A 19,866-nucleotide genomic window follows, 5' to 3' on the forward strand; every position below is an offset into this window, starting at 1 on the left:
TGAATTCACTGAGCTCCTGAGAGCGACCCATTCTTTCACAAGTGTTTGTAGAAGCGTCTGCATGCCTAGGTGCTTGATTTTATACACATGTGGCCATGGAAGTGATTGGAACACCTGAATTCAATGATTTGGAGGGGTGTCCCAATACTTTTGACAATATAGTGAGCAATAATTTAGTTGCAAATTTACTTACAGTTAATAGAATGTCTAAAGTGAAAAGTGTAAAGTCAAAATAAAGTTTTACCGACATTTATACCGTTGTTCTCTTGAACTTTGTATTCATCATAGAATCCTGAAAAAATGTAGCAGGGTCCACAATTTAGCAGCACAAATGTTTTTAACATTGATAATAATAATAATAATAATAATAAATGTTTCTTAAACACCCAATCAGTATATTAGAATGATTTCTGAAGGATCATGTGACACTGAAGACTGGAGTAATGATGCTGAAAATTCAGCTTTGCCATCACAGAAATAAATAACATTTTAAAATATATTAGAACAGAGAACAGTTATTTTCAATTGTAATATTATTTCACAATATTACTGTATTTTTGATCAAATAAATGCAGCCTTGATGAGCAGAGAAAAATCTCAAACTTCTGAATGGAATGTTACATATACCAACAGAGGCTAACAGGGCAATGCTAACCAGCAAAGCCTTGTGTACCTGGCAGTTAGCGTTTGGAACTTACAAGTTCTCTTATGTCATATTCTCTGAAGACTATCCTGTCCATCCCACTGACTCTCAGGAAATGTCTGTGTGATGACCTTGGCATTTCAAGAACGTCATTTTATCAGACTGGTCTATTTCTAACTGCAACTCTGCCCACATCATCAGATTCTGTCTCTCACACAGTTGTCTAGGAGATATTTTTATGTATATTTTGACTGCTAGAATATAGCCTACCCTTCCATCAGTGAGGCACTCCACTGTGTAATGTTGCATGCTATTTTGTCCATGTGGTTCCAGGAATGTCTTTCCATGTCCACTCGTTCAGTCCAGCGCAAGCTTTACTGCACAGACCACATGGAAACATTCTCCTTCACATAAGAAAATGTCAGGAATGACACAAAACCTCTCAAGTCTAAATCGATCACATGATCAATGCACTACTGATGTCTCCCACTAGAGCAGTAGTAATCTCTGTCTGCACTAATAGAGTGCTGCAGGTATGACATCAATTTGTTGGCCAAAACACAGAAAAGAGTTAGCATTTTAGCACTTCAGGTTCCAATGGGTCAATGGGTTTTTTGTAAGGGATTTAGGTTAAATGGTTGAAATAAGGTCTGTGGTGAACACAAGCTCAAGACACGTTCACGTTTTATTCTACAACATAAAATAAATCAGTATTACCCCACTCGTGATTTTTTTAAGCTGTCTTGAAAAAGGCGGTTGCTAATAGGCAGCTAAATGGGACTACAGAGGCTGTTGACGAGATTAAACATCATCACGTCGGCCAAACAAGTAACCTCAGTCCACTTTTACAGCTTCATTATGCTTATAATTGTGCTTTTCTAACGCAAACTTTCTAGGACAATGTTTGGTAACACTTTATTTTAAGGTAAAAATGGAACACTTGAATTCACTGAGCTCCTGAGAGCGACCCATTCTTTCACAAGTGTTTGTAGAAGCGTCTGCATGCCTAGGTGCTTGATTTTATACACCTGTGGCCATGGAAGTGATTGGAACTTGTCCCAATACCTAATATAATGTAAACAAAATGATTTAATATAAATATAGCCTAACATTTGTTTTCATTCTAACACAATGTTCCACATCCACCCAAAAAATCTATTATAAAACAGATTGATAATAGATTTTTTCTATTGAATGTTTTTTTCTATTGAACAAAAGTCACATGAATAATCAATATCTAAATTAAATTTCTCTAACACACTTTTAGCTGGATATACACTCACCTAAAAGATTATTAGGAACACCATACTAATACTGTGTTTGACCCCCTTTCGCCTTCAGAACTGCCTTAATTCCACATGGCATTGATTCAACAAGGTGCTGAAAGCATTCTTTAGAAATGTTGGCCCATATTGATAGGATAGCATCTTGCAGTTGATGGAGATTTGTGGGATGCACATCCAGGGCACGAAGCTCCCGTTCCACCACATCCCAAAGATGCTCTATTGGGTTGAGATCTGGTGACTGTGGGGGCCATTTTAGTACAATGAACTCATTGTCATGTTCAAGAAACCAATTTGAAATGATTCGAGCTTTGTGCATTATCCTGCTGGAAGTAGCCATCAGAGGATGGGTACATGGTGGTCATAAAGGGATGGACATGATCAGAAACAATGCTCAGGTAGGCCGTGGCATTTAAACGATGCCCAATTGGCACTAAGGGGCCTAAAGTGTGCCAAGAAAACATCCCCCACACCATTACACCACCACCACCAGCCTGCACAGTGGTAACAAGGCATGATGGATCCATTTTCTCATTCTGTTTACGCCAAATTCTGACTCTACCATCTGAATGTCTCAACAGAAATCAAGACTCATCAGACCAGGAAACATTTTTCCAGTCTTCAACTGTCCAATTTTGGTGAGCTTGTGCAAATTGTAGCCTCTTTTTCCTATTTGTAGTGGAGATGAGTGGTACCCGGTGGGGTCTTCTGCTGTTGTAGCCCATCCGCCTCAAGGTTGTGCGTGTTGTGGCTTCACAAATGCTTTGCTGCATACCTCTGTTGTAACGAGTGGTTATTTCAGTCTAAATTGCTCTTCTATCAGCTTGAATCAGTCGGCCCATTCTCCTCTGACCTCTAGCATCAACAAGGCATTTTCGCCCACAGGACTGCCGCATACTGGATGTTTTTCCCTTTTCACACCATTCTTTGTAAACCCAAGAAATGGTTGTGAGTGAAAATCCCAGTAACTGAGCAGATTGTGAAATACTCAGACCGGTCCGTCTGGCACCAACAGCCTGCCATGCTCAAAATTGCTTAAATCACCTTTCTTTCTCATTCTGACATTCAGTTTGGAGTTCAGGAGATTGTCTTGACCAGGACCACACCCCTAAATGCATTGAAGCAACTGCCATGTGATTGGTTGATTAGATGATTGCATTAATGAGAAATTTAACAGGTGTTCCTAATAATCCTTTAGGTGAGTGTATACCATCTCAAATTTTAACTTTTACTTTATTATTTAAACAGTATGCTTCACAAATACGCCAAGCTTTATTCCAGTTTATATTTCTAAATACACTGGTCCACAAACAGCAATATAGCTGTTTCACCTGTTATAATATTCATGTTTATTAGTACAACTGTGTTTTAGAATATCAATGTCTCCTAAAAACATGCTGTCTTTAACATATATTGCCTCAGAAGAATCACTTCCCGCTCTTACAAAATGTATAACTTGTTGAGGTATGGGGTCAAATACAACGGCATACTCTTTTGGTGCAACGGGAAACCCAAATTTATCCAATTGTCGTTTGAATATAAAAGTTGTCTAACTAACACAATTTTATTGTCATACAAACTATTATAGAAGAGAGATCTATTTTTATATTGAATGCATCAATTATTCCCAAAAATATATTTATTTGGGGAAAAATTGTGCTTAAACACCAGCATCCAGGTTTTAAAATCTTGTTCGAGAAGCCTGTTTCACTCAGATACACGTCACAATAGGGAAGACTTCCGGTTCACGCTGACTTTAAGCTTTAAAAAAACCAAAAAACAAAACAAAAACAAGACATATATATACATTTTATATATATATATATATATATATAAAGATTTTTAACTAGCAATCTCAGACTTACAGCTTGTGTAAAATATGAGCCATTAGGTAAAGCTGTGAGAGGATTAGTTGTTGGTTTAAATAGATAACCTCTGTGTCAGCTTAAATGCTCCAATGGTAAAGTGAGAAGCAAAAATGATATTGTGATGAAAACAAAACATCTTAAAAGATTAATTAGACTCCTCAAGTGTGTGTGCAAGGATTTCGAGGGTGTGAGGGGACAAACGAGCCACTAAATGAGGGCTGATGAAAGCAGTGTGAATTAGTCATCATATTATGGGACAAAGTGTGAAATGATTCGCTCCATCCAGTACAGTCTCTTCACACTCACGCCCAGCTGCTCGCGCTTTACATCTACACATCAAACACACAAGTCTCAAAAACGTTCCGTTTTTAAGCTTCACATTTCTGATTCGGAATGAATCGATATTTTTTTGTGGTAATCAACATTATGCCAGAACTGCGGTCGACTGTGCATAACTCTTACGGAACCTGGAATTTTCGAGGTCGAGGTTAAGGGTCAAACCTGGTGAAAAACAGCAGCGGTTATTAGTTTCACATGTAGGCCTACCAAGACCATGTCTTAGCTTATAACAGGGTCAACAAGTTTGGAACATGTAATGTAGATGGGCAGTCTGGCCTTTCTGTGACGGCAACGAGAATTGTTACGTAATCGAGGAATGTACAGAACTCAAATAGTATCATGTGATATGTGATCATGTGATTTGAGCTAGCATGTGCTCCACTGGTGTGTGTATTATATACAGAACCTCCCAAAGCTTAAAGAATCAGCATAATGTATTGCCAAAGTGCACAACCCTGCTGCTTTTATTCCGCTGTTCTCTTTCTCAACTGTCGTCGGCTCTAGTCATCAGAGCCGTGTTGACAGGTCTGTGTTCCGACCCTGGGAACTGTTTTCACAGTTGGGGGGTTGGGAGAACACTAACAGCACCGGTTTACAAGACCTGGAAGAGAATGGGAACTCCTCCAAATTCATGGCCACCCTCACACCTTACCAGCTGTGTCCGACATCAACATCCCACCTTTGACCCAGTGGATATGGGAACAAGTATTTAATCACTGTGAAAGTATCCTGTATATGATGCAATTATTTTTGTATTACTTGTTTAATGTTGTAGTATTTATTATTATTTTGAACGATTAGCTTTTATTTTTATATTTTCAGTTTTCACCTTTAAAGTTTTATTAATTTCAGTAGGCCAACATTTCAGTATAGTTGTCAAGACATTTTTTATTTTAGTTTTTCATATATTTGTATAGTTCAGCTTCATATCAATTACCCAAAATTATTTTAATAGTTTTAGTTAACAATAACAACACTGGCATGATGCTCAATAAAATATTGCTGTCAGAGAGACTCAGTAACACTTTTATCCAATTTGAACCTTAGTTAACATATTTTAGCTGGCATCGATGACATCTAGTGTTGTGATTCGTCTGTCATCAGAAGAATTCTTTTCCACCATGGAATTTAGTTTTAGTTTTACGTCCTTTAGAAATGACCATGTTTTGCATCATGTAAATGTTGCCCTCTGCTGGTGTGGAGAATGTACTCACATTTAACATTTTATTTATTTGTAATTTACTGAGTGACAATGTAATTTAACACAATATATAGTGTTATAAATGTGTATTAATAAAAAAAAAAAAATGAAAATATGAAAAACCTACTAGATTTGAGATGTTGATATCTGTGGAAACGCATCATCACAGTCTGTGGAAAGGGTCCATTGACAAAACACATTGATAGCATTTCAGGCTTAGTAAGTACTCCACACACACATATATGGTCACATGCATAATTCCTCATACTTGTGCTATAATTCTATAAATCCATTTGGTATGCTTTAACAGGAAAACACACACGCATTGATGTATATCTCAACTCAGCTATAACAAATTGAAAAGCAGAAATCAGACAAGCATGTGGAATGAAATATCACACTCAAGTTTATTTGTTTCAGATTTTCTGGGCAGTTTGTACAAAAAAAAAAGCAGTATTTACAACGATGATTGCACAGGAAAAGGTCACACAAGCAGCAATAACAATGTCTAAAAATTCATACCCTGTCATTAGCATGGATTTTGTGCCGCATCTTTTTTCCCACCAGACATATTTGACTTCTGTACAGGAACAGCAAATTACAGTCGTGTACATGGGCACTGCAAATAAATGGTAAAATCATGTCTCACCACAAGGGGGCAGAGAAGCCCTGCGCAGAGCAAACAAAAGCTGACTAAAAACACATTTCAAACGTTTTTGAAGATTTGTTTTTTTATTGATACACAACTCATCCCAGTACCTCTAAGGTTGTAGTAATAGCATTAGCAATTCTTTGTAGTTTTGATGATGTCCAGTCTTTTAGTCCAGTATTGGCTGTGTCCGAAACCTCAGCTGCCTAGTCAAAGACTTCCCAGGCATAATCAATCTGCTTTCAGACAGGCTTCCAAGGCACTTCAATGTCATTTAATGATCTAAATGAAATTCAAGTGAGCCTTGAAGCCGATGGCCATGAAAACATTTAATAACTACAGGGTGTCAACATTGTAGGGGTACAACAACTTGTCACTGGGGCAGTACCCTTAAAAAGATTGTTGTACCTTTTTTACTCCTATAAGGTGCATATTAGTACCCTGCAAATACGTACCATAAGGTACTGCTATGAACCTTTTTGCAGCCTGCCTGACAGACATTTCTGGCTGGATGAAGGACCATCACCTTCAACTCAACCTTGCTATGACAGAACTTCTTGTGCCTCCAACCCAGCACCTCCATTCAGCTAGGTTCATCAACCACAACTCCTTCCAGGACAGTCAGGAACCTCGGAGTTGTGATTGATGATCAGTTAAACTTCACTGACCACGTTACTGCAACAGATTTGCGTTATACAACATAAGGAAGATTAGACCCTTCCTATCAGAGCAGGCCACACAACTCCTGGTCCGAGCTCTTGTTCTCTCCAGACTGGACTACTGTAATGCTCTTCTAGCGGGCCTTCCGGCATGCACTATCAAACCCTTGCAACTGATCCAGAATGCAGCGGCGAGGGTGGTCTTCAACGAGCCAAAGAAAGCGCACATCAGTTTGCACTGGCTGCCAATAGCCGCTCGCATCAAATTCAAGACACTGGGGCTTGTCTACAATGCAACCATAGGCTCTGCACCAATATACCTAAACTCACTTGTTCAGACTTACGCACCCTCCAGAAGCTTCCGTTGTGCAAGTGAACGACGCCTTGTAGTGCCATCACAAAGAGGCACGAAATCGTTCTCACAGACCTTTTCCTGGACCGTTCCCACCTGGTGGAACACCTCTCAATTCGAGGAGCCGAGTCTGTAGCCATTTTCAAAAAACGTCTAAAGACATCTTTCCCAATTAAGACAAGCACTTAACTATTATATTTGTTTTTCTTTTCATATATATATATATATATGAAAAAACCTTTGTTCTGTGCTAGAGAAACTGAGACTTGTTACAGCACTTGCATGTTGTTGCCCCTTGTTTGTCTGACTGCTTCTATTGCTCTCCTCATTTGTAAGGATAAAAGTGACTGCTTAATGATTAAATGTAAATGTTTTTGTGATAAAAAAGGTACAAATATGTCCTTTTAAGGGTACTGCCCCGGTGACAAACTGTTGTACCCCTAAAGGTACAATTTTGACACCCTTTTTCTGTGTGTGTATATAGTTATTTAGTATATATATAATGTGTTCCCTTTCAGTCGGTCACTACGACGTACGTCGGTAATAACCGACGAATTGGGATCACTTCAGAGAGCCCCTATCAGCTTCGAGAACTTAAGAACAGGCCAATGAACAATTGGCGTGCGAGATTTGCATCTCGCGCTCCGCCCCGCGGGTATAAACAGGAAGCGAGAGCACCGCACTGACGTCATTCACTTCGGAGCCGAACCGGCGTTTGAAGTTTTCAGACTGCTTCCTGACTTTTCAGCGAAGAGATTTCAAAGAACAGAGAGAGAGGAAATCGTTTGTGTTGGTGTGACGGCGCTTTCCAGCGGGACCGCGAACTCAAGCTGCGAGGGACAAACTGCTGTTATCACAGCAAGAGAAAGAGCTGTTGGTATCGGTGGGCGTTCCTTTTGAGTGCAAACACAGGCTGCACTATCCCCTGTGTGTTGCCGCGGTTTCCCTGGGTGCTTCAGCACTCTCTTAAAAGAGCATTTTCCTCACAAAAAGAGCAACACGGGTGTGACACTGCGTCTTTTTCAAGATGTCATTCCACCCGTGCGTTTCTGGATGCGGTCGTTCCCTCTCGCCTGCTGACGGCCACACTCACTGCATCACGTGCCTGGGCTTACAGCACGCTGAGGCAGCGTTTGTGAATAGCTCGTGTTCTCACTGCGGGAACATGACTATTGCGGTGCTTAGGTCAAGACTCACCTACCTTCGGGAAGGCGGAGTCCCCCTCCCCATACCTCGATCTAGAGCTATCCCTAACCAGGATAGACCTACTTCGACGGATGACCGGGGTGACTTGAGGATTACGTTCAGGACAAACCCGCCTAGTGTTCCTACGCAGGTCCCTGAACCCTCACAAGCACCGCTGCCGGTGGCGCCACCGGAAGAGATCGCTGGTCCCGCCCACGGGCGCCCAGTCATCTCTTTCGGAGCGCCCGCAGACGAGCAGATGTCGATCGCAGCATCGGAGGGGGAGTTCCAGTCCTCGGAGGATGAAGATTCGGCTGTACTGCCTCCCTCTGGGAGAGTGGCAACGGCCGAGTCAGACCCTGAGTTGACGGCTATGCTTTCCCGGGCCGCCGAAAAGGTCGGGCTTGTGTGGAACCCTCCACCACGTCCCGAGCCTTCTAGGTTGGATGATTGGTTTCTGGGGGGGGGTCGCGCTGGTTCTCAGCGTCCCGCCCCAGTGCCATTCTTCCCGGAGGTGCATGAGGAGCTTTCCAGGTCGTGGACGACACCCTTCAGTGCCAGAAACAGACCTGGGGGCTCCTCCCTCCTCACTACCCTTGACGGTGGACAGGCCAAGGGTTACGAGAGGATCCCGCCAGTCGAACGCGCCGTCGCGATGCAGCTGCGTCCGGCGACCGCCTCCGAGTGGCGTGGTGATCCTCGTCTCCCGTCCAAAGCCTGTAGGTTTTCGTCCAGTCTGACTGCGAAGGCCTACAGGTCCTGCGGACAGGCCGCGTCTGCCTTGCATGCCATGGCGTTGCTCCAGGTGCACCAGGCCCAGGCACTCATGGACATGCACGAGGGTAGGTCTGACCCAGAGCTCCTCCGGGAGCTCCGGGCGGCGACGGACCTCGCCCTCCGGGCGACGAAAGTTACCGCCCGTTCCGTGGGTCAGGCGATGTCCACCTTAGTGGTCCAGGAACGGCATCTCTGGCTCAACCTGGCCGACATGAGGGAGACTGACAAGAACCGGTTCCTGGACTCCCCCATATCGTCGGCCGGGTTGTTCGGCGACGCGGTCGAGAATTTCGCCCAGCAATTCTCGGCCGCCCAGAAGCAGACGGAGGCCATCAAGCATATCCTGCACCGGCGGCCCGCTGCTGCCTCCACCCAGCCGCCGGCTGCAGCACCTCCGCCTGCCCGTCGCCGAGGACGTCCTCCTGCGGCCGCCCCCGCTCCCGCCCCAGCCCAGCAGCAGCCTTCCACCGGTCGTGGGCGTGGAGCCGGTCGCGGGAAGAACGTCCAGCCCGCTCAGGCCGCTGCCAAGCCAGGTGGCAAGCGCCGTCGGAAGAGACCCTGAGACGGGCCGCCCAGAGATGGAGGAAACTGCTCTTCGGGAGATGGCTGCAGCACCACTCCTTCCCCCGGTGGAGGGCCGGGGGAACCCCATTTTATTTTCTGTTCCGCCACTGGCCCCAGTGCCAGTGGCACCCAAATTTTCAATAAAAGAGCAGTTTCTAACATCTCTGGGTGCCAAGAGAGCGCGTCTGGCGGTATGCGACGCTACCATGCCTCGTACCCCTCAGACACCTCTCTCCTCGCCAACAGGGGGCGTCGGTTGTGCGGACGCACACAAAGTGCCTCCCCACGCTCGCCCGTCCCCTCAGCGGATGCAGGTCGTGTGTCAGACCCAGACCCCTGCACGGACCACTCCCATGTCGTCCTGGGGCCCCTGCGTTCCGCTGCGCTGCCCCGCTCCGGGTACGTCCGTGGTGCCGATGATCCCGCTTGCTCGGTCTCTGGGGGCCTGGCTAGCGCTCCCCAGCCCGTCTCGCTGGATCATCCGCACCATCAGACTCGGCTATGCGATTCAGTTCGCCCGGCGTCCCCCGAAGTTCAGGGGTGTCCACTTCACTTCTATACCGAAGGAGGGCGCCCCCGTGCTTCAGGCGGAGATCGCTGTCCTATTGGCGAAGGACGCGATAGAGCCGGTCCCTCCAGCCGATATGAAGTCCGGGTTCTACAGCCCGTACTTCATTGTACCCAAGAAAGGTGGCGGGTTACGACCGATCCTGGACCTGCGTTACCTGAACCGCTCCCTCCACAGGATGCCGTTCCGAATGTTAACCCAGAAACGCATCTTCAGATGCATCCGTCCCCAGGATTGGTTTGCAGCGATCGACCTGAAGGACGCGTACTTTCATGTCTCGATTCTCCCTCGACACAGACCGTTTCTACGCTTTACTTTCGACGGACGGGCATACCAGTACAAAGTCCTACCCTTCGGGTTGTCCCTGTCGCCCCGTGTCTTCACGAAAGTCGCGGAGGCGGCCATTGCTCCCATGAGAGAGCGTGGTGTTCGCATCCTCAACTATCTCGACGACTGGCTGATTCTTGCCCAGTCGCGGGAGCAGTTGTGCGAACACAGGGACATGGTGCTCCGGCACCTCAGCCAGTTGGGTCTTCGGGTCAACTGGGAGAAGAGCAAACTCTGTCCCGTACAGAGGATCTCTTTTCTCGGGATGGAGATCGACTCGGTCGCCATGACTGCGCGCCTCACAGAGGAGCGCGTCCAGTCGGTGCTGAGCTGCTTGAGTACGCTCAAACACAGTACAGCGGTTCCACTGAAACATTTTCAGAGGCTCCTGGGGCATATGGCAGCAGCAGCCGCAGTAACGCCGCTAGGGCTGCTCCATATGAGACCGCTTCAGCACTGGCTACACGACCGAGTCCCGAGATGGGCGTGGCACAGCGGGTCCCTCCGTGTCCAAGTGACGCCGAGATGCCGCCAAACCCTCTCCCCGTGGTCGGACCCTTCGTTTCTACGGGCAGGAGTGCCTCTAGAACAAGTGTCCAGGCATCATGTTGTCTCCACGGATGCCTCACCCACGGGTTGGGGTGCCACGTACAACGGGCTTGCAGTATCGGGTCTGTGGACGGGGCCCCAACTGCAATGGCATATCAATTGCCTAGAGTTGCTGGCAGTTCGTCTTGCTCTCAGCCGCCTCAAAGGGTCGCTCAAAGACAAGCACGTTCTGGTCCGGACGGACAGCACGACGGCCGTTGCGTACATCAACAAACAAGGTGGTCTACGCTCCCGCCGTTTGTCCCAACTCGCCCGCCATCTCCTCCTGTGGAGTCAGAAGCATCTGAGGTCCCTTCGTGCTATCCACATTCCGGGCCTGCTCAACCGTGCGGCCGACGAGCTGTCACGGTTGCCAGTGCTTCCCGGAGAGTGGCGACTCCACCCCCAGGTGGTCCAGCTGATCTGGAGTCGCTTTGGGGCCGCACAGATCGATCTGTTTGCCGCCCACGACACGACCCACTGCCAGTTGTTCTATTCCCTGTCCGAGGGGACCCTCGGCACGGATGCACTGGCACTCAGCTGGCCCCAGGCTCTGCGCAAATATGCGTTTCCCCCAGTGAGCCTTCTTGCACAGACTCTGTGCAAGGTCAGGGAGGACGAGGAGCAACTCCTCTTGGTAGCTCAGTACTGGCCCAACAGGACGTGGTTCCCGGAACTAGTGCTCCTCGCGACAGCACCTCCTTGGCCCATTCCTCTGAGGCAGGACCTTCTGTCTCAGAGACGGGGCACCCTATGGCACCCGCGTCCAGACCTCTGGAAACTCCATGTCTGGTCCCTGGACGGGACGCGGAGGTTCTAGGTGACCTACCGCAAGCGGTAGTCGACACCATCGCTTCCGCCAGAGCCCCCTCTACGAGACGGCTATATGCGTTGAAGTGGAACCTGTTCGTCGACTGGTGCTCTTCTCGCCGAGAAGACCCCCGGAAATGTTCGATCGGATCTGTGCTATCTTTTCTTCAAGACGGGTTGGAGAGAAGGCTGTCTCCCTCCACCCTCAAGGTATATGTTGCCGCCATCGCCGCAAGCCATGACCTCGTTAATGGTGAGTCCTTAGGCAAGCATGATCTGATCGTCAGGTTCCTAAGGGGAGCGAGGAGACTAAATCCTCCTCGCCCTTCTTCTATACCCTCTTGGGACTTGACTCTGGTGCTGACCGCACTTCAGAGGGCGCCCTTCGAGCCTTTACAGTCAGTAGAGCTTAAGATCTTGTCTCTAAAGACAATACTCCTGATTGCATTGGCCTCAGTTAAGAGGGTAGGGGACCTGCAGGCATTTTCGGTCGACGAATCGTGCCTGGAATTCGGGCCGGGTGATTCTCAGGTAACCCTGAGACCCCGGCCTGGATATGTGCCCAAGGTTCCCACTACTCCCTTCCGGGACCAAGTGGTGAGCCTGCAAGCGCTGCCTTCGGAGGAGGCAGACCCAGCCCTAGCTTTGCTCTGTCCCGTCCGTGCTCTCCGGACTTACGTGGACAGAACGCAAAGCTTCAGGACCTCAGAGCAGCTCTTCGTCTGTTACGGAGGACAGCAGAAGGGAAAGGCTGTCTCCAAGCAGAGGATGGCCCACTGGATAGTGGATGCCATCGTCTTGGCGTATGAATCCCAAGACGTGCCCTGCCCGCTCGGGGTTAGAGCTCACTCCACCAGGGGTGTAGCCTCTTCCTGGGCGCTGGCTCGTGGCGCCTCGCTGACAGACATTTGTAGAGCTGCGGGCTGGGCGACACCCAACACGTTCGCTAGGTTTTATAGCCTGCGTGTAGAGCCGGTGGCTTCTCGTGTGCTCGCTTCCCATAGTCAGCTTCACTGAAGTGCCCGTTCTAGTGTCGGCTTGCTGCGCCATTCCCTTCCCCTGGAACGGATACGTGCGCTTATTTTCTCCAGTCGAGTTCCCCAGGATTGGCGAACCCTGTTGAGTCCTCCGCACCCCTCGGCAGTCGGATGTTGCGGAGCGTCCGACGCCAGGTCTGGCACTCGTATGCATTGGTGGAACTTGTGTCAGGCTGGGTTCCGTATGTCGTGACCCCTACGGCGGTCCCATACGTGTATTTCCACGGTACAGCTCCCTACGGCGAGCTCGTGTCTTTCCCTTGGCAGAGTTCTCTGCCGTCTCAGTACGGTGTCGTCCCCCGCCTGCATTAGGCCGGGGCCTCCCCTGGGACTTCCGTATGTTGTGCTGCCCACGGCCAGCCCATACGTGTTCTCCACATGGTAACTCCCTCCGGGCATGATGTGGCTCCCGCAGCGTCCTTCGGGCACGCTTTCCCAGCGTTATCCAATCAAGTCTGCTGAATGGGTCTTGCGGAACAGCAGTATGACTCTTCTGGCGTGAATCTTCCCGCCCGCTTCAGAACGGGGTCTGAGGGGCTCTCGCTGGGCGCTGGAAGTGGTAGTAACTGTGGCGTTTTCCATAGGGATCCCAATTCGTCGGTTATTACCGACGTACGTCGTAGTGACCGACTGAAAGGGAACGTCTCGGTTACGTATGGTAACCCTCGTTCCCTGAAGGAGGGAACGGAGACGTACGTCCCGTCGCCACAGTTCCTTCCATCACTGCTTGGCCGGTCTCTGGTTCGGCTCCTCAGTGAAAAACGTCAGTGCGGTGCTCTCGCTTCCTGTTTATACCCGCGGCGCGGGGCGGAGCGCGAGATGCAAATCTCGCACGCCAATTGTTCATTGGCCTGTTCTTAAGTTCTCGAAGCTGATAGGGGCTCTCTGAAGTGATCCCAATTCGTCGGTTATTACCGACGTACGTCTCCGTTCCCTCCTTCAGGGAACGAGGGTTACCATACGTAACCGAGACGTTTCTTGAGCAGCAAATCAGCATATTAGAATGATTTCTGAAGGATCATGTGACACTGAAGACTGGAGTGATGATGCTGAAAATTCAGCTTTGATCAATTTGATCAAAATTCACCTGAATGCAGCTTATACAGAATATGGATGTGCCTTTTTTGCCTTAGTATGTTGCCTGCAACTAATTTTTCAGATTTCAAACAGAGCCAATGCTTGAGTATGCCATCAGGACGGACCAATTATGAGAACTGTATAAAACAAACATGGATCAGTTAAGACAACTACACAACATCTTAATGTGGGACGAGGGGCGGTATAAAGGCAGTTCAATGGAAGCCAGTAAGGCAAATCATTTATCATAAATAGATTACAAAAAAATTCTGCTAAGCTTTCCCCTTCATATATTTTGACACTTAGAGTAAGGCAACTCCAAACCACTCTACCATATTTAAGCTCCATTCAATGCTTTTTGCCTTTAACGGAAAGAGCAAACATCACATTGACTGATTTTTGGCATTAATGATTGGTTTATAGATTAGCAACAGCACATTTGTGTAACTCAGTCTGTTTAAAAGAGGACTGGCACGTTGGCACACAGCTCAAACATTAAACCATCCGTATGTTCAAACGCAAAGCAAAGAATAGCCGGTTTGAATCGAGTCGACATAAAGAAAGGATCTCCTAGGGATTTTTATACAGTTCGGGAAAAAATGAGAGAAGAGTCACCATAAGGAATGCCGCACTAAAGACAAAACTCAAGACACCGCAGCATTGATCACAGATAACCAATCGACATCTGGTGAATCAAAGCTGAGCATAAACTGAAATACAGTTAGTTTGGTAAGCTGGTCAAGAAACTGATCTGAATTAGTATTTTAACTCACTGTTGTTGTAACACTGACATGGCTGAATTTCTTATCTGTTTGAGGGTAAGGTAAGGCATCTGCATTGTATAATGTAATATATTCAGAGGGTGTCTGTCACACTACCAAACTGTCATGTTTTGATGCTAATCATATGTGAATATTTTATTTGACTCCCCATTTCTCCATGCACAAGTGATAATGGCCGATAGATCAATTATTTAAGAGTAACAGCACTATCCAGTTTCTGTCAAATAGTCTCACTAACAATTATGTGCTATATAAATAAATATGAATCAGTACCATTTCAAATTTTGGCTGATATTAGACATGGTCGATATTGGATATATAATTGTTCTCAATATTTTCCTTTACTTGTATATTTAGATTACCTTTGTCATGTAACGCTTATTTAAAATTCATCTGTAAAAACAATGTTACATTTAGCAAATTTCAATTTTATATCCGTACATTATAATGCTGTTATATCTTAATTCACTAGTAGCATTTAAAAAGTTTAATATGACTTTACCAAAAAAGTGTAGAATTTTAATATCTGCCATAACGGAAATAATTAGCAGCTTATCAGATATATTTTAATATCGGTGCATCCCTACTCAGTACTATGCATTTTGACTGAATTTTCACAACACAGGTTTTTTAATCGTTCTTTTCCTCTGCAGAAAAACTTTTTGAGTGAAGTTACTCTTAAATAATGTCAAAAGATGTATTGCACAGCTGTTATGGGCAACAATACACATCAGATCAAGGGGTTTTACACCTGAAATCTGAACAAAAGAACATTAATATCAGAATATGAGAAATGGCCCTGTCCCAAATAGTGCATTTGATGTGTGCTGTACTGGCAGATGTGCGATGACTGCATGTTTGTGAAGTCTTCGAGACCGCAGCACGTCCCATTTGTCATTTTAGGTTTCAGAAGGATGCTTTGTGCGCCCTGTTGCACAGCCCACCATTTGGGGCAGGGCTGAAAAAGCTGTCATTGTGCAAGCAGGTGAAATGTCCTTTAGCAGACCAACTTCACAGAATTGAATTTTAGCACAGTGTTAGGACCTCAAACAGCCTGCTAGTTTAGCCACTCATCTGCACAATGACATGTCATTAGTTACTGCTACAGAGGAGATTCTCATTCATTTACTGATGTACTCACATGGGGGTTAAGGACAAGCCTGAAGGAGGGTTAGGGCATAGTTTCTGGCTGCCTAATCAACTCCTTCCTGTTTCTAGTCAAGTCTGCAAGGGTAGTGAGTGTCCTGATGGAGCCATGGTCACATGATCGTGGTTCTGGGCCATGCACATGTTGTCACTCATGCAGCCGACTGGTGTCATCGTCCTCTTCTTCATCAAGTAACGGCAAAAACCAGAGCTCTCCTTGTCTCTCTAAGGTGTTTCTAATGGAAATGCTGTTCAAACAATATGGTGTGAGACAGTAATCAGGCCACTGACACTGCTTTTCCACCGCCGGGCTGAACCGTTCTAAGAACAGTAAGAAACGGTTTCAGTTGTAGTTCTCGGTGACTGTAGTTCTTCTATCGTGCTGATAGAATGCATGCAGTGACGTCGCAGCTCAGGATTGGTTACTTGTCTGTTTCCCGACTACCAAATTCTCTGTTGCTGGCTAAGCGAGCTATTTGAGCAACGTAAACACAAATTAATAATAAAATTAAAAGAAATATCTGATCATTCTCGATAACGGTCCCTATTTACATCTCATATGGTCTGTAAACTCTTGCGTTACAAAGGCACCGACTGACGTGTTTGTATTACATTCCAAATATCTCTGTTATCAGCCCTGCAGTGGAAAATGAAACCATATCCGTACTGGCTGGATCAGCAAGGAATGGAATGGTTAAGCAAAGAGAATGGATGGGCGCGACAGTGGAAAAGCAGCTTTTTTTAAAGTAATCTCTTATGTTTATGCTGTGAAATATTTCGTAAATTATAAATGTAGTTTACTATAAGTGTACTTTGTACTATTAATTATTAATGCATTTTATGACCTTGTTCAGAGTAAACATACATGTCAATGTTGTGATTAGTAATTCATTACCAATTCTTTATAATTTAGCAGAGTTAGTAAATCGTTTTTAATAAGGCTGATCTCAGTAGTTATTGATAATGTAATAATTAACTATCTGTCTTAAATTTACTGATTAGTTTATCTTGTTTCCATATTTGTTAATAGTAGTAGATAAAATGTGAATGTAGTACTACTCATTTATCATGCATAATTACCTATTAATGATGAACAATTAAAGTGTTGCCAAAATAAGTTATGTGGTCTATCTCTAAAGCCCTATTCGGATGGTAATTGTTTCTCGTGGGGTCGTCAGGTATTTTCATAATTGACAGGGGCTAGTCAGCGATTTTATTGCCGTCCGAAATCCAGAATGTCAGTGTTTTTCTCCCACCACCCGCGTAAAAATCCCCGGCTGAATTACCTACTGTTTTTAGACAAACACCAAGGTCGTGTGGTAATTTAATTGCCGTCCGAATCCACATCTCTGAGTTTTCAAGAATATATCAAAATTCACTGTTTATATCCTTTTTCCACTGCAGAGCACCGTACGGTTGCGCTTCGCTGTAATTTGGATGCATTTTAAAGATCTAGACTTTTATTACTGAAATGCTGGCAAGTATTTACAAGAGCAATGTATTTCATCACTGCTTAAAAAATAAAAAGAAGAAAAGCATGTAAACATTTGATATGGGCCGTTAAACGGCAGCAATAATCTATGTTAAAATAACCAAGCAGCATTATGTTTACCTCATGTAAATAAGAGGCTGTATAAACTTATTTCCGCTCATTTCCATGTGGACTAAAATGACATCCTTTATTTTGAGAAAAAATACAAGACAGAAAACCATTTTAACTATAATGTGCGTCTATATATATATATCTTCCTATTTTTAAACAGATTTAAATAATTAAATAATAATTATTAGGATAATATTTTCCTATTATAAAATTAAATATGCATTTATTATTATTATAGCTACCAAGCATATGACATTTTATTTACAGCATACAATCATGTTATTGACCACGTGAGCCGGGTGCGCAGGATCACAAAACTCACTCCTCCACCGTGAATAAATCACCATTCGAATGAACGAGTATTATCACTGAAGTGGCATGCAAATTTATTTTTACGGACTTCCACGTGAGAAACAATTATCGCCCGAATAGGGCTTAAAGGGTTAGTTCACCCAAAAATGAAAATTCTGTCATTAATTACTTACCCTCATGTCGTTCGACACCCGTAAGACCTCCGTTCATCTTCGGAACACAAATGAAGATATTTTAGTTGAAATCTGATGGCTCTGAAAGGCCTCCATTGGCACAATGCACTTTACACTCTCAAGACCCATAAAAGGTACTAAAGACGTCGTTACAAAGTCCATCTCATTACAGTGGTTCTACAATAACTTTATAAAGTGACGAGAATAGTTTTTGTGTGCAAAAAACCCTAAATAACGACTTATATCATGATGACCGATTTCAAAACAAGGCATCATGAATCTTCGAAGCGTTATGAATCAGTGAGTCGATTCAGCAGTTTGAATCGCCAAAGTCAACTGATTTCAGCAGTTTGGCGGTTTGACACGCGATCCGAATCATGATTCGACTCACTGATTCATAACGCTTTGAAGCTTCATGATGCATTATTTTGAAATCGGTCATCACTATATAAGTTGTTATTTAGTTTTTTTTTGCGCACAAAAACTATTCTCGTCACTTCATAAAGTTATTGTAGAACCACTGTAGTGAGATGGACTTTGTAACGACGTCTTTAGTACCTTTTATGGGTCTTGAGAGTGTAAAGTGCATTGTGCCAATGGAGGCCTTTCAGAGCGATCAGATTTCAACTAAAATATCTTCATTTGTGTTCCGAAGATGAACAGAGGTCTTACGGGTGTCGAACGACATGAGGGTAAGTAATTAATGACAGAATTTTCCTTTTTGGGTGAACTAACTCTTTAAGTGTGCTAAAATTGCTTTCATTCAGCTTTACAAAGAAAACATTATTCATATGTAAATGGCCCATATGCACCAATATTCCTATTATGCAATAGTCATAAACTTGCAAAACGTAAGTCTATAGGTTATACAAAAGACCAGAATATGATCTTCAGTGAAACAAAATGATTCAGTCAAGATAGAGTATATCTAACCTGTTGATGGATGTCCAATGAGGCAGTCAGGAGGGGCTAGCAGTTCTGCACAGACAGTAATAGAGTTACAAAAGACAGAAATAAAGAGCGGCAAAGTCCACACACTTGCCCAATACTTGACTAAAGAAGCTGGCTTTCTATATGTGCAAACTGCATGCATAACATACACACTTTAGTAAGTTCACACTGAAGCAGATACAAAACTTAAATTCAGCATCTTTAGACAAGGCTGGCAAGACTCACCGATGTGGATTTGTGGTCATGCGTTCGCTCAAGTTTGATACGGATGTCTGTTCGGTTTTGCTCCTGGTTCTTTCCACCATCCAGTTGCTGAGATCTGCCAAGAGCTGGAAAAATAATTAAATGTATTATATAGAAAGACACTACACCAATACACTGCTAATACCACTGTTTTTGTAACTATTTTAAGGGTGCAAATGAAGCTCTTTTTGTCCATCTTGTTTCTCTCACCAGGAGAGCTCCCCCTACTGGTTGCACTGGTAGTGCTCATGTTGTCCTCCAGCCATGTGCTGTATGTGAATGAGTCTCGTTTATGAGGAGTATCTGCTGACGACAGGCTCTCCTGAATGGAACAAATTCAACAAATTGCTCTAAACATACAAAACATATGAAGTTTGTTTGAGTGTTTCTAGAGATGTTTATTACTTGTAATACATGAACAATTAGTGTGCTTTTCTCACCATGCCAGTGTCATAGTCCTCCGTGGTCTCATTCTCCTCAACCACACTAGCAAAGCTGCTGGCATTAGAGGAGGAGCGGGACAGGTCATGAGCCTCAGGAATGGACGGAGCCCGGCCGTAAATGCTTGAACTGCACACACACATGCAAACAAACACATACTCTTAATGCATTTACTCGTAACAAGCGTGAAACTTCCATTGCTCTTGTTTAGTTTAGTTTAGTTTATTAGTTTATAATGACGTGGACAGTCCCTTTTTTATAAAAAGAGCAGCTTTAGCCTCTACGGCT

The 19,866-nt window shown here is 44.9% G+C and overlaps 1 protein-coding gene across 12 annotated transcripts in view; it reads right to left on the minus strand.

Moving 5' to 3' along the window:
- rap1gapa (RAP1 GTPase activating protein a) overlaps window positions 1–19,866 on the minus strand; it is a 154,109-nt gene that overhangs the window by 55,582 nt on the left and 78,661 nt on the right. For 5 of the 12 annotated variants that reach the window (XM_079803462.1, XM_079803466.1, XM_079803459.1 and 2 more), the window contains 5 exons: window positions 19,578–19,707; window positions 19,348–19,459; window positions 19,120–19,223; window positions 18,877–18,921; window positions 15,354–16,103 (listed from right to left, as the gene is read on the minus strand). In XM_079803462.1, the coding sequence (XP_079659588.1) occupies window positions 18,913–18,921; window positions 19,120–19,223; window positions 19,348–19,459; window positions 19,578–19,707 (355 nt within the window). In that variant the 3' untranslated portion in view covers window positions 15,354–16,103; window positions 18,877–18,912. Of the gene's footprint in view, window positions 1–15,353; window positions 16,177–18,876; window positions 18,922–19,119; window positions 19,224–19,347; window positions 19,460–19,577; window positions 19,708–19,866 lie in introns of those variants that run through there. The other 7 variants (XM_079803460.1, XM_079803468.1, XM_079803463.1 and 4 more) reach the window with 3 other exon arrangements.

The sequence above is a fragment of the Gobio gobio genome (assembly GCF_949357685.1).
Source record: "Gobio gobio genome assembly, chromosome: 21".
Lineage (NCBI taxonomy): Eukaryota > Metazoa > Chordata > Actinopteri > Cypriniformes > Gobionidae > Gobio > Gobio gobio.